Source organism: Melospiza georgiana, chromosome 19 (assembly GCF_028018845.1).
Source record: "Melospiza georgiana isolate bMelGeo1 chromosome 19, bMelGeo1.pri, whole genome shotgun sequence".
Taxonomy (NCBI): Eukaryota; Metazoa; Chordata; class Aves; order Passeriformes; family Passerellidae; genus Melospiza; species Melospiza georgiana.
Genome location: NC_080448.1, coordinates 6605189 through 6620500, shown reverse-complemented (window position 1 = coordinate 6620500; position 15312 = coordinate 6605189). Strand labels below are relative to the sequence as shown.

General features: G+C 45.4%; 1 protein-coding gene across 1 annotated transcript in view; it reads right to left on the bottom strand.

Annotated features, from left to right (window-relative positions):
• COL26A1 (collagen type XXVI alpha 1 chain) overlaps nucleotides 1-15067 on the bottom strand; it is a 165822-nt gene extending 150755 nt beyond the window's left edge. Inside the window, exon 1 of the mRNA XM_058037866.1 lies at nucleotides 14916-15067. Within this exon, the coding sequence (XP_057893849.1) occupies nucleotides 14916-15067 (152 nt within the window). The remainder of the gene's footprint in view (nucleotides 1-14915) is intronic.
• Nucleotides 15068-15312: the final 245 nt, after the last annotated feature.

Sequence of the window (15312 nt, the reverse complement as noted above, 5' to 3'; positions counted from 1 at the left end):
TAGAAGAACAGGGCACTGACACACACTTGCTTGTCCTCAAAACCTTTGCAGAAAGAAAAGCAGTTTAAGGAGTCGCTGATCCTGTCAGATCATCCTGTGCTTTACTACTGCTCCTGTTGTGGCTACAGCTGCTCCTCCACCAACCACAAAGGCAGTGCCCATGGCTGTCTTTAATTCCCCTTGTAACAAAACACTTTGCACAATTCAGTCCTCCAAAAGGGACAAATCAGGCTCCTGCTGGTTCCAGCATCCCCTTAAATCCCACCCTTTGCCCTGCAAAGCCTCTATCTGCACCACCAGCCAATCTGCAGGGATTGGACAGGGCCTACTCCCAAATTTGTTTTGTTTTTTTGCTTATAGAGCTCTGCACAGAAAACAGAGCATCTTTGTGCCTCCCATTCAGCCCTCTGGTGCCAAACTCCCAGCACTTACCAGCAGCAATGAATGCCACATGCATGACAGGAACACAGGCACTTGGCCTAAATGAAGCAGTGTTTTTCATTAACATTATACTGGCACCAAAAACCACAAACTACAGCAAGAACAAAAGGCAGTGTCAAAAGGACAGTGTTGAGTCTATAAAAAAAAAAAATTAGGATGGCATGATGAAGCTTCCTACTATAGCATGATGTTAATGTGCTCATGTAACATGCATGTTTTGGGTTTTTCCTGGAGCTGAACAGTTGAGATATTGCTGCTACTGGAGAAGGTACAACCTTTTGACAGTTAGAAACAAACAAAAAATTGTATTGAAAGAGATCAGCACATTGCTTTCTCTTTAGGGCAATACTGATGTGTTTTCCTTATGTTTTCAACTGTCAGAGCCTCAAAAGGTATCAAAAATCAGATTAAAGTTTTAGCTTCAGATTCACAGGTCTTAAGGTGCAACTGGAAATACCTGCACAAACAGCTGTGGGAGGTAAACTGAACCCACAACTCTTCTAGCAACACTTCTTCCAGCTGCCCATTTCTCTTTTCCTGTGGCACATTACAATTTTTTCAGTCTAGGTCTTGAATTTTGTCAGCAACTTGTAAAGGAATTTGTGGGCTCTGGTGTACAAGGGACTACAAGCAGACATTTCTAAGTAGTACCTACCATGTGGTTGCCATCCCTGTTGGGAACAGGATTTCATGGGCCAAAGGCACCTCCTCCAGAGTGAAGCTGCAGCAGCTGTGCAAGCTCACTCCTGGTTCAGGTGGCTGCCAAAGAGCCAGACCTGACACCAACCCCACTGAAACCACCAAGGGAAATGATGGTTTCAGCCTTTCCTCAAGTGCAAGAAAACCCCACAGTTTTCCAATGTTTCCTGTGCTGGAGGAGGTGATTAGAAACAATAGGCCAGTCTAGACAAATCCATCTTCTTTTGCTTGGAGAAGAACAATTTCTCTTCTTCCTTTTGGATGTCTCACATTAGCCTCTCACAAATGTCTCACATTTTGGATGTCTCACTTGTGTTCAGTGAGGCAGCTGACGCTCAGGTACCTGGAGGCAGCATCTGCACCAGGCCTGAGGCAAGACTCCAAGAAGATTCTTTTGGGGACAGCTGTACCCCACAAACACATCAGCACCTCAAGAACAAAGCACTTTTCTCCAGTAACTGCTCTACCAATGTGCCAGGTCATCTGTGCTGTGTGCAGTAGATAAATCAGGCTGTTACCCCCAGCCCAGCTCAAAGATTGCCAGGATGAGCCACATAAGACCCAGTTCAGAGAAAACAAAGCCTTGGAAAACCTTTCTGCCTGGGTATTCAAAGTGTTAATCAGCCTGAAAAACAAAACCCAAAGACTGTGTGTTAATTTGCTATTTAAATTGAAAACTTTTTTATTCCATGTCTGCCATGTCTGGCACAAGGCTGTCCTGGGCGTTACTACAATAAAAAATAATTTGGAAAATAATCCTATTGTTCCAGTCACACCCATGGGAGTTTCATGTGTAGGGAAGTAGGAACATCAGAACTGAGATCTGTCCTGTCATCAGAGAGCTGAGTTTGCCCTTTACAAGAGCCAGTTTTGATCCAAGGGCATATTGAGAGCAGGATCAGGAGCTGAGTTAAGGCAGGAGGAGGTATCAGTAGCTCTAAGGTTAATAAATTCCAACTTGCACAGGCTAAAACTCTTAAAAACCACTATCAGCATAGCAATAGCCTTTACAAACACATGTTGACATCCATGGGTTTTAGTCTATCACATCTTTCTCTTCCTTGCCTCCCTCTCAAGCCAGTCCTTCCCAGAGCCCATGTAATTGAAGTGAATTGCTCTAAAGCACCTCCTGCTTGCCAGTGACCAGCCCTTCCAAAGAGCCTCCTCTGCACTGAGGCCTCATTGAAACCTCCCTGCAACTCCAGCATGGCTGGGATGAGGCAGTTCCAGGCACAACAATCTGCTGTACCAGCAGCCTCCTTTTCACCTTCCTCCAGACTCCCACTCTTACACTGTCCTGGCTGCACCCATCCAATGCCATAAAAATCACCCACAGGGTTTGCTGTAGCTCAGCTCCTTGCACACACAAGTCCCAAACCCTGCTGGTGAGCACCCAGCGCTGCCTCACCAAGCTCTAAACTCACTCTTCAGCAGATGGTGTGTTTTAATCACACAGAACCCACTGCACTTTGATAACTGTCTACAGACAGACTGTAAAGAGACAGCAAGAAACCAAGTGCTCTACCTAACTATTTTCAATGTAAAAGGTTTTTCTGCTTTTAAACAGCTTCCTAAGCTTTCACTGGTTCTGGAAGCAGTCACCATACCTCATTTCTAGCCAAGAACAATTATTTATATTCTCCTTTTAAACCCTGCTGCAACCCAGTTTGTTCATTAGAAATAAAAAGGGCTTAAAAAAAAGAAAGCCTTTCTCTTGTGAACGGAAACACTAACACCTTTCTCTATTATTAAAAAATTCTCGAGCAATCTACGAAACTGCTTTAGTGCCTCAGTGCTTTGGAAGCCTCTGTTTGGAAGGGAGGAGATCTACATTTCAGTATCCAGGTGGAAAATGGGTTTGATTTGGCCAAGTAATAACAGCTGAAGAAAAAAAAAACCTCCATAGGCTGTGCATGCACAGTAGATTCCTTAGGAATGATAACACTGCCTTGAAACATTCCCAAGAAGACACGTGGGAAACAGGATGGGGAGAAAGCAGCACTGAGCAAGAGAGGGGACAGCAGGAGGTCTGAGGGAGATACAGGCATTTGGTCAGAAAAATTCCTGCCCTGTTCTGTGCAGAATTGTACAGCAAACTCCTCTAGATGGGGATTTGCAGGGTTTATTTGGTGGTGGTTTAAGTTAGAGGTTGCCTGCCGATGCAAAAGGACAGGACAACCTGACTGCTCCACCATGGCAAAGTGCAAAAATCCACAACTTAAAGTGTTTTAACCACAAATTGGTGAAAATTCAACCTGATGCCCACAAGTGAACCAAACTCCTAATGCAAAGGTTTCACAGGCATCCCTCATCCTTCTGCTGGGAATGGGAATGCCTGGAGTTACTGGTGAGAGGGTCTATGTGTGCAAAGGAGTGGCTGACACTAAATACATTAAACACACAATACTGACAAAAGCTTGGGGCAAATTCAAGGCAAAACCATTAAAGAGAGATTAACTTTTTTTTTTCCTCTTCTCCTATTTACACACATTTCTGCCATCAGAGAATGAAGAGTGACACAAATAGCATGCAAGATAAAAGTTTGATTAAAACAAGAAATTATGACCTGAATTTTACCAAAGGGTGACAGTTATTCTGTATTTCTGGTACCTTTTACATAGTTTGGGAACATCTTACTGTTGTTTTACTGGCTGAGGGCAAACCAGCAAACCTGTGAGTGATACACAGCAATAATCTGTGTTTATTATTGCCCTAAGTATGTACACAAACATCCTTCACACACAACAGCTCAAACTTGTTTGTGGTTTTTCCTCCTTCATACAAACATACATAAGAGTTTTCCTCTACAACTTTCACCACAGTTTGGAGAAATCTTTCCATGCATTGTCTCAGCAGAGGATGGTGCCAGACTGAGCCACCCTGCAAGCAAAGCCAGCAGCTGCCATTGCCACAGCATTCACTTGAACCATTTCTAAGGAGGTGTAGAGGGATATATGAACACTGCAGTGCTGAACATCACATGAAATGGCTGTGACAGACTCACATCACAGCAGAAAAAAAGTGGTTTGAGTTTCACTAGAAACCACTCTCATTCACAAATCAAAAAGTTTGGTAGAACCTCAGAGCAGAGTGTGACAGAACAACTCTTGAACTGGTTCCCCTGGCTGGAATTATGTCCATGGGAACAGCCTGCTCACCTATCCAGCTGTTACTGGCAACACTTGAGCCACGAGCCCATGGGAAGTGTGTGATTCCAAACAAATGCTTGTGTGGGGTTTGGTGTTGGTCATCATGGTAGTGTTTTTTGGCTGGTTGGTTAAAAAATCCAACCAAACGACAACAAAAAAAACCCCAAACCAACCCCACACATGGAGTGTGCCCTGCAAAGCCAACCTTGCTTCACAGGGATGCTGAGACCAATCCATCATCCAGACACAGGCAGCACAAGATGACTGCCAGGCTCAGCCAGGACACAGCTGAAATGTCCAAAACAAATCAGCCCAGTTGCTAACTGCATTCAATATAAGAGAGAAGCTGGGATGATTTCTATAATTTCCACATTCACATTTTTCTCCTCCCTCTTCCCAGCCACTGTACAGCTATACAGCTTCACTCTAACCTTCCTAAAAGTTATGCAGCAGCTTCTCCAAATGGTACCTGGGAGCTGAAAGTTTACCTTCAGCAAAATTCCACAGACATTTGCAGAAGCTACTTTGAAAACCTTCTAGTTCAGATGCCAAGAACCACTTGGCAAGGCCTGACAGACGTAATTAGAGAGCTTGATTGTTTCAAAGGACATTACCCAAGAAAATTAGTATGTTGCTGTGGTTCTTGCAATAAATTTACAATGGGTTTGGTTGCAGAGGTCTTGCAAGGGTTTTAGCAGACTTTTAATTACAGTATCAGGCCTCAAGTATTTTTCTAGTGCTTGGCAATATGAGATCCTATTATTTCTGCTTGCAATGCACACTCATTCAAAGCTTATCCACAGGCTGACAGCCTAAGAATTCCTAGCACTCTGTAATCCAAAATTTTTGTATCATTTGTGATATACATTAGTGACTTCCAGTAACAGCTGCCCCAGAGACAGCATTTTACTGTGTGATAGTTTAAACCCTTTGGCTCAGTGCTGTATCCTGAAATACACTGCAGGGAGGCTGTAGCTTTTGCTGCAGGTTATGCTGATTTACAGCAGCATTAAGCCAAGCACTCTAACATCCTACAAAGCCAATTTGCCTTTTTGCTCTCTGCTGTATTTCAGATGGGAGCAGGGGAAGTTTGCAGCATCACAGCCCAGAGCTGCCTTTGCTCCAAGGCTGGTGCTATGGGTCACACCCATTGCCACAGGTATTTGTGCCCTGAGCTCAAAGCTGCTTCTAAAGGTTTGTCCCACAGCCAGGCTCCCAAAAACCACCCTGGGGACAGGAGAGCCCTCAGCCTGTGCCATCACCCAGCCTGCCCTGCTCAGCGCCTCCCTCTGCCACCCCTCAGCATCCCCTTCAAACTAATCCCTCTCTGCAGAGCTCAGGCAAAGGCTTACTCCCAAAGACCAATTTCAGTCATTCAGACTCAGAGAGGTGCAGTAAGCAGGGAGCACAATGCCCTCTGTTCTGTAAGAGTGGAAGTTTATACAAGAGCCAAGTATTATCATTCATAGATTTATTATAAACTTCAGCATAAATTCATGTACAGTACTTTGGATTTTGTAGCTTTTCCTCTAAGATATAACCACACCCTCATGAAATACTCCCCAGAACCCTCCTTTACATGAAGGGAAGTATTACTATTCCCATTTTATTTAGGGGAAAGAAAAGAGAGAGAGAACTTGCAAGTCTCCGTTCCCAGACTCTGTGCTGCTCTATAGAATATATATTGAGCATTTAAGGAAACAGTCTTTGTCTTGGGAAAGAGGGTGGAAAACAAAGCCTTATGAATCAGCCAGCTAATAATTAAAAGCAACTAAATCCAGATCACTTTAAGCTGCACACGAGAATCTGAACTTCTCAGATGCTGAATTCCTCTGCCGACCAGAAAAGCCAGGGTCACTTGCCCAGCTGGTCACTATTGTTCTGTCCAATAAAGTTCTGGCAGGAATGCATGTTTAACAAAATACAGAGATTAGGCATAGCAAAGAATGCAGCTCCCCCCTCAGTGTTTAGGTTAGCAGGGTTTGCCATGTTGAAATACTGAAGCTTAAGCATATCAGATTTTCTCTGTCCTGTACTGCTGGTGCCAGTGACAGACACAAGCTGACAGCTCAGTTCTCAGGGGCACTGCCATTTTAGCTCCAAGTTTATTAAAAGCTGCATAGAAAGTTCACCTCAAATCTGCAGTGACCACTAATTAAATCAGTGTTTTCTTGGAGATACAGAATCACAATTAAGAAAAGCTCCCTGTGCCTCCCCACATGGCAGAAACTTTTGAAGGGCAGTTTAAATCAAGCCATAGACTCAAGGGACCAGATTTTGAGAATCTTGCAGCAAGGTAGCTCATCTTTAAGTGCTTTAGGATAGCCTAAATTTCCAAAAGGAAACTTAGCACCAGTGACTAAATACAGCATCAGAATGGCAATGACCTTCCTAACATCTGCCATAGCCTGGCTCTGTCTGGCTCTCTGTCAAGAGCTCTTTAGCTCAATTTACAGCAAGGGACAACACAAGACTAGAGACACAAATGTCACAAGAACAAGTCACACAGATGATGTGACAGAGACCATCAGAGATTTTGCAGGAACACAGCTTTTACTAAGCCAATGCTATGCACAAAGCAGCTCTGATACCTCAAATGGGCCAAGAATTTCTCAGCTCAAAGTAGAATTATATTAAATGGACAGATATTTGAGACTCCTAAGTAGATTTGCAATGGATATAGTCCTTGGAGAACTGCATACAGGGAGGTTATAAATAGCCTGGATTTACCTCAAAGTTAGTGGGTTATATTCAGAGATACCAAGGATTCCTAAGTCCCCCCACAGGGGTACAGTAGCTCATGCTGGGTGAAGCTGTGGTTCATAGGTAGGGAGCATCTAAGATCCTGTTACCATGGCAGTCTCTCCTTTCCTTCTCCCTCCACAGAAAGCTGAAATATCATTTTCTGTCAGAGGCACACAGTAAATCTGGAACAGGTACAGCTGAGATCCAGACCTGCTGACATGCAAATCTAGGTGTTTCTTCTAGGAGAGCCTTTTTGATTCATCTTAACACAGCAACAGAAACCTTATTTTAGCTGGTGTTGCTTTCACTTCCACTGAAAATGCAAACAGCTCAACATTTGAACAAGATACAGTGATGAGACAAGCAGCCAGACAGCCAACACTGTGCAGGGTTGCAGAAACCAGACAGGTTCTGGGGAAGCACAAGACACAATCAGGCAAGAAGGAAGCCAGGAAGTCAAGCAACCCCAGGCAGGCACAAGAGAAGTGGCATCAGATGAAAAAGTCTTTTTCTTTAGGGAAAACACAGGCAGAATCTCCCTTGGGTTGAAGTGTTAAATTCATGTGGGGAGAGCTGTCACCCATTGCTGCCTCAAAGGAGGATTTGAAAAAGCTCCCTGTGCTCTGCTGTGTTTACAGCAATAATGAGAGCCTGGAGGAAGGGGTTAGAAACATCTGAGTTTAATAAGGGCTAAGCAGCACACAGCAAAAAGAAATGTCTGCCCTTCCGTTCGGGGCTGCCACACCCCAGCAAGCACCGGCACCGCGGGCAAGGGGAGCCCAGCGTGGAGACGTGATCTCATCCAGCCCCAGCCCCTCTGCCCCTGCCCTCACCCAGCACAGCAGCTCCAGCCAGGCTCAGAGCTCCCAGCACCACACTCCTGAGCAGCTAAGCAAAGTCCTGCAGGGAAAAAGCAGGTTTGGTTGAGCCCAGGCACAAAATAATAAGGTTTTGTGTAGTGACTTAACTGAGCAGCTCCATCTCACCAGGTCATCCCAAGAGGGCAAAAGGAGGATTTAGTTCATTTAGCACCTATGCAGCTGCCTTTTTTTAGTTCTAAACAGCTCTAACATCCAACAGGGGATGGGGCATCCTGTTCCCATTTCTCACACAGAGGGCCAAGAACCTCAGTACTCAGGTCCTGTGACTGAATTTGCTGTGCCCCCTTCCTCACAGTCCACCCCAAAACTGTCCTTCCATGAAACAGGCATCTTTCTTGAAACACCTCATCCTACATTACCTTTACAAGGCACACTCTTTCCACATCCTTGGTCTTTTTATTCCATTAAAAAGTGGAAATCAGAGATTAAGATGTCCAACAAACACACCTCCTCTCCAGAGTGCACATATATACACAGAAGAGGTGGGGGGACATCCAGAAGAAACAGAACTGGACCTGTTCTTAACTCTACAGACTCAGTCTAACTTGGTTACACAACCACATCCAGGGAATACTCCCCTGCCTCATGATTTCACTGCACTGGCATTTCTGAGATGCTCTGAGCAAACACATGCCTGTATGCAGCACAAATGCTGCAGAGAATATCACTTCCACCCAGTTCCTAGGGGCAGAAAAAGTGGAATTTATTAAAAAGACATCTGACTACATAACCTGATGTCAATATTGGACATGAATTGGTCCCTTCTATGCAGTGGTACCTCACTTTAGCTTTAATGTTTTGACAGATGGTTTGTTTGCTCAGCACAAAGGCAGGTGGCTGGATAAGAACAGCCTTACTCAGCTCTGGGAGGATGGATAGGAGACACAAAGCAAACCACAGAGGCAAAGGGAAGAGTCCTGAATAAGAGAATCTCACAGATTGCATCTCTTCTCAGTTTCCAAATCAGCTACTATGATTTTGAGTAGCAGAGTCTCTTTCCCAGATAAACCACATCAATATGGAAGAGGAGATTGACCTGTTCCACACATGAAACATTGAGAAATTGCCTTCAACTTTTGTCTCAGAGGCATCCACTGTGGGAGCCTCTGGGTGAAAGCCATTTCTAGACAGATAGAAGAGGCTTCTTTCTTTGCCAGAAATATGATTGCCCAGCTTTAGAAGTGGAAAAGGAGTCTGAAATCTGAAATAGTTTCCTATTTGTTGGTCGTCCCCGAAAGATTCAGCTATTTTCAAACAGCAAGGCCTAAACATTACAGGCGACACTTTCACCCAAACATACTCCTCACACATCTGTTCAGTTCCAAGGGGAGGAAAACATTACTTGTCAAAAGCAGCCAAAGCACCTAAACCATGTAATAAATTACACATCAACAAACAACATTTCTCCAAACAAAAGGAGGCAAGGAACAATAAGACAGCTCCTACTCTTGCTGGTTTCTGCAGTATTAAGGACTCTAATTCAAATAAGTGCTACATTGTGCATATTTACATTAAGCAAGAGATTTAGTATTATTCAGCTATATAAAAAGATGAGAAATGTAGGACAGCAACCAAATTAGTAGTATTTGCCTCTTTTCTAATTTGCAGCTACTACCCTCAACAGAATCCTTATGGTATCTAAGTTGGCACAGTCTGGCTGCATGCTCAAAGATTCTAAATAAACATTATGCCTCAGTGGAAGTATATTAAGCACTGTCTAGATCTGCCTAATTAAAAGTGAGTCAAGAGCTTTGTGTATATTTCAGAAATGCAGTTGGATGAATTTTTGTATAATCCTACAGGAAAGGCATCTATGCTTTATAAATCAGTGAAATTTCCAGACATGCTGGAGGTCTGCTGCAGGAAAGGGTCCATGAGTCTGACCCAGAAGACCTAAAGCAATCTTTGCTTTCAGTTCTTAATCATTATCTCAAAGCCATTCTTCATTTTCCCTTTTTATCAAGACACAGCCCAACAACACTAAGATGTAAGTAAATATTCTGTGATCCCAGTGTCACAGAACCACTCCCCAAGCAAAGCTGTGACATTTCTAACCTATTTCCACCAGCACTTTAGCACCCTCACAAGCTCAACTTTGAGAAAACTAAAAAATAAGGATTATTGAAAGAAACATTTGTTAATTTATCCAAAGGGAGCACAAGTTCACTGGCACCCATTGTTTTGCCTTTCTGCTCCCTTTGTTTTTCCCCTTGAGCTGGTAAATGAAACCTACCTAAGGGGAAATTCTTCACACAAGCAGCTGGAAAGGCAGGACAGTAGATTTCCTACAGGAACACAATTTACTGCAGTAGCTACAATCACATCTGGTATTTCAAAGCCATTCCAGTGTCACCAGACCCTCAGCCTACCATTGGCTCCACTGCTAATTGCATTGCAAAGCCACAGCCCTGAACCCCACGAGGCAGATGAAGATCATATGGCTGCAGAGCCCAGGGAACAAACACCAGAGAGTTCCAGGGGCTGGTGATGAGCTCAAGACCTTCTGACCTCTTGGTTACCTGGGTCGGGCACTTCAAAGCAGAATTAGAGCAGAGGACTCAGCGTGACACAAATCCCAGTTTGTTTGCTTGACATCCTCACAGTCCAGAGCAAACCAGGGACCTCAGGCAATGAGCAGACAATTAGGTGATGGAGAGAATGACTCAGAGAGCAAGATCCTGTCACTAAAAGGAGAGAGAATCACATTTGGCCAATATGTATAGTTTTATATTCCACACCCTCTTAAAAGTCATGAGAGGTTCAGGATTTGAGGCTGAAATAAAGTTCAAGTCATCTGTCTCTAGTGAAGAGAGAATTAATAAAAATCCACCAGGAAAACTCTGAAAGCATTCTGACAGACTACATAAATAGGGATACTTATTCATAGATGACCTTTTAATATTAAGAACAGGCTTCTATCACATAAAGACACTCACAGTTACTTAAAAGAACTAAAACCTCACCTGAGAGGCTGGAGGTTGCTACATTTCAGTGCAGTTGTGCTGAGGAGGGTCATTTCCAGCCCAGCACAGATGGAGCTGTAGGGCCAGACACAACACAGGCAGTTATTCTGGACAGAACACATCTGCCTACAAGAGGTCCACACAGACATCTTGATCTTGAGAGACAGACATCCAAGTGACCTGTCAGGAAACTGGGAGCCTCAAGGAATAATTGACAACATATTTCAAGCACCAACACTTTGGGTTTCTCAGCTGCAGTACTGGAAAGCTGATGTCTGTTTAAGTATCATTCCCACATCAAAGCAGCTCACAGAGCCTGTTTAACTATTCCATGGAATCCATGGCAAAGGGATTTGCCCCCTGATATGGAGTAAACCATTGGCAGAGGAGCATCTCGGACCCAGGTCTCACTCTCCTGGGCTGTGCTCTGAGTCACAACATGAAATGACCAAAGGCCACCTGGGCTTCCATGTCAAAGCCTCTGCCAAATAAATATTGCAATAAATTACTTACACCTATCAGATATTGCTTTCCTCTCCATATCCATCCTCAAGAAACATCACTGCTGTAGGCATCACTGGGAATTATTGTGACCAAATGTGCAATTATCAGTAGAATGTGGATAAGAATACCTTTTTGTACAGCCCTGTTAGTTGTAACATCATGGTTCTAATGTTCATTAACAGGCTTTTAGGCTGAGGAGTGTTTTGAAGACCTCACTGCCACAGCTGGACTTGCATCCACCCCAGAGGGCTTTTGTGATGGTACTGTAATGATCCCAGTGAAAAAATTATCATCCTACATTGCTTTTGGGTTCATGTTTTGGGATTTTCTATCAGCCACCTCCAAGTCTCATCCAAAGAGGTTTCTGGTCTAAGCCCTGCATCTATTCTCAGAAGTTTCAGACTCCCACAATTAAGTTCACAAGGACTCAATGTGTGACTAATTAGAAAGTACAAGAAAATAGAATGAGGAGTTGGGAGAACACCAACCCCAAAGACAACTAACACAGAGGCAGTGTTCCTTGACAACTGAGCTACTTCCAGCATGGGAACAAACTTCCCTTAACTCAGTCAGCAAAGCTTCTCAGAGCTTGGAGGAAGATTTCTCCTTGGCAGGCAGCCCCTCCATTCTTATGCTTCCAGTAAGGCCCACTTCCCATTCATTGCCTTAACACAGTTCAAAATGCATGCACTGAATGGGAATTTCAAGCTAAATTGAGAGGCTGTTGCAGTCCATACAATGCCAGCAGACACTGCTGCCTGGATTTCAGGCAGCACATCAGAAGTTCAATTCAAGCACATGCAAAGATAGACTGCAAGTTTCTTTGGTCTAATAACCAAGACCTGTCAACTGAAGCCAACCAGAAGCTAGAATATTCATTAAAAATAGGGAAACAAAGAACACATCATTACTCTAGAACAAGTATTCCATGGCTTCACTTTGAAGAATGTGAATAACAGTAATTTTTTCCTCCAAATTTCCCTTCACCACCACCCCAAAGTTTTTACAGTGCTCAGGGCCTTATTTTTTTGGCAGGAAACATGGTTAGCAGTCCTCACAGCTTCAGGAGCCCATCTCTAAGCCAGCCTGCAACCTAGATACCAAGGGCTGTATCAGCACAAAGGACTCCAGAAACTTCTCCCCTTGGAGAAATAAAACTCTTATGACAAGTTAACTTTTAGAAAATTGATAGCAGATTCACAAACAGCTCTATCATTTGTTGATCAAAAGACAACTGCAGAAAGATGGTGTGTCCTGTATCAAGGAAACCTGTCCACTGTAAGGCATCCCATCAATGTGTGCTGCAATGTACCAACACCTGGAGCTGCAGCAGGAACTTTCAAGGCTCTGTCCCTGATTATTTTTGACTCAGAAAAGTGCCAGAAGTCACTGGACAAAGCACACACACTGGGAAGGTTGAAGAAGAGAAAGTGGGAATGGCAATATAGTGCCATTAATACCACTATATGGCCACTGTATAAAGCAGTCACCTTCCCACCATCTTGTCTCCTCCACAGCCTCTCCAAAGCAGAGGCCAGAAAGTTTCATTGTGGTGGAGCTGCTGTTGCTTCACATAATTCAGGTGCTACCAAGATCCCCTGTTTCAATGGCAAAAGGGACACTGAACAACATAAAAACCCATCTATACTACTCTGATCAGTCCTTTAAAAAAGGCTTTGCACCCCTATAGATCAATATCAATGTCAAACTCAGAGCAAAAAGCCTCACTCCTATCATGGACCATATCAAACCCAGAAAAGTCCAGCTATCCCAACCTGAAGCTGCACCCAGCAGGAGACTTCCCTCAAAAGTCCAACACTGTGGCTGGGGAAAGTTTTCCCACACTGATTTTCCCATCAGAAAGTGAAGCTGTTAGACATTTGCCAACAACAAAACTTCACCACTCAAGGGGAAATTAAACATACAAAGATTGCTTCAACGTGCGATATTTAACTGAGCACTTGAATTTTTCTTTCACAACATCCACTGGTGATTTTTTCCTCCCTTCAGTATTTTACTTCCCCCTCTATATTAAACTAGAATGGGAGAGTCTCCCAGGGCAAAGTTCCATCAGACATAAAAAATAAATCTAAAAAATCTACCAGCTTTCCCCAGCATCATTGTTTAGATCAGGTTTATGTGGTTTTACAAAACACTTTATAGACTTGGAGAGAGACACATTCCCCTGACAAAGCATCAGCTATCCAAACCATTGAGGCATAGGAAAGCTGTGCAAGAGTGGGAGCTGGGGAAAGTCTTTGGTGAGCAGAGTCCACACTCATGTAAGTGTGGTAGCTCTGAACAAAGATCTGCAGGCTAATAGATATGTAAGACAAATGACATGTGGTTCTCATTGCTGCTCATGCTTTGGGAAGGGGGTACCTTGGAAGAGATCCAGCTGGGATAGGTTTATCCCATTACTCTCCTATAATTTTCTGCCGTTTCAAACCCTTTGACAGTTGCTGTAGTTTAACATCACACCCCCTGCAGCCCCAGGGCTGTCTGACAGCGCAGCGGACAAAGCCACCTCCCCCCGGGGGGAAATCCGCACCATATGCGAGCCCCGTGCAAGGCACAGGGCTGGTGCCGCCCCTGCGCGTCCGATCCGCCACGGAAATCCACAGAGTCCGAGCCTTTTCCCAAACCCCAGCCCAAGTCAGCCGGGCTAACAGAAGCCCTCCTCCACAGCAGCACAACTCACGCAGACTAGGTATTAGCAAGGGAGGAGGAAAAGAGGTAGAGACAGGATGGACGAGCCTTGAATATTAAATCTCAAATCCCCACTTAAGGGAATGACAAGGGGGAAAAAAAAGAAAAAAAGTGAAATTCAAGAACAACTGGAATCAGGTTAAGCCACTCTCTTGCTTTATACAGTGCAGCTCATTCATCTGAACAGCTGTTTCACCTCTAGAGAAATACCCAGAGAAAACAGAGGGGAGGGGGAGAAGCCTAAATTGTTTGCTCTACTGAAGCAGTAAGATACAGTAAATCAAACCTGATTTATATTAAGTTTATAAGAAATTGGGGTTGGGGTGGGGCGAGAGGAGAAAAGCGGGAGGTTTAGTTTTAAACAGCTACTTGGAAGTTGCAGCTCTTGAAGAAAGATCTGCAATTAAGGGCTTTCCTTTGTTGAGCTGAACAAGTTTCTCCTCGCAGCCGAGGGCTATAACAGTTCCCTCTGCCGGCATCCCTCGTGTCCCGGCTCAGGAGGTTTTCCTGCTCCGGCCGCGCATTGCGCGGGGACGCTCAGCCCCGCAAAGCCCCTTCCCCTCCCCGCGGGGCTGGGGACACTCTGCGGGTGTCATTTACCCAGGCTCAGCTCCTCGATCCCCCAGGAGGCGGACACTGCTGCGGGCAGGTAGGGAGCGTCCCGCACCCCGCCGAGGATGCGGGCAGCCCAGCCCAGCCCGGCTGGCCGAGGGGCAGCAGCCCAGCACCCCCTGCACCCTCCGAGGCACCGCTGCCCCGTTTGTCCCCGGGGCCACCGGCGGGGCGCAGCCTCCCGGCCCGGAGGCGGACCCGCTCTTACTCACCGGCGACTGGCGAAGCCGCTGCCCGGCGAGCCGGAGCTCTGCTCTGGGTAGTTGTGCTGCAAGGTTGATGCTGGGAATTGATAGAGGAAGCCAGTGCCCAGCGCGCATCCGTGCAGGCAGCAGCACCAGGACAAGAAAAGAGCGAGCTGCATTTTTGCAAGGACGGGGTTTTCCTACCGCCTCCCCCTTCCCTCTCACACCGCACGGCAGGCGCAGGGCCACACCGCGCTCCCCCGGCCGGGGTCACGGCGGGATCCCGCGGCACGGAGGAGCCCCGGGAGCGGGGAGCAGGGGCGGGGGTGCCGGGCACAGGGGATGGCCGCTCCGCCTGCCAAAGGGAAGCCCCGACCCTCGGCAAGCCGAGCCCCGGCGGCTGCGGCTGCTGCCCGCGCAGGGG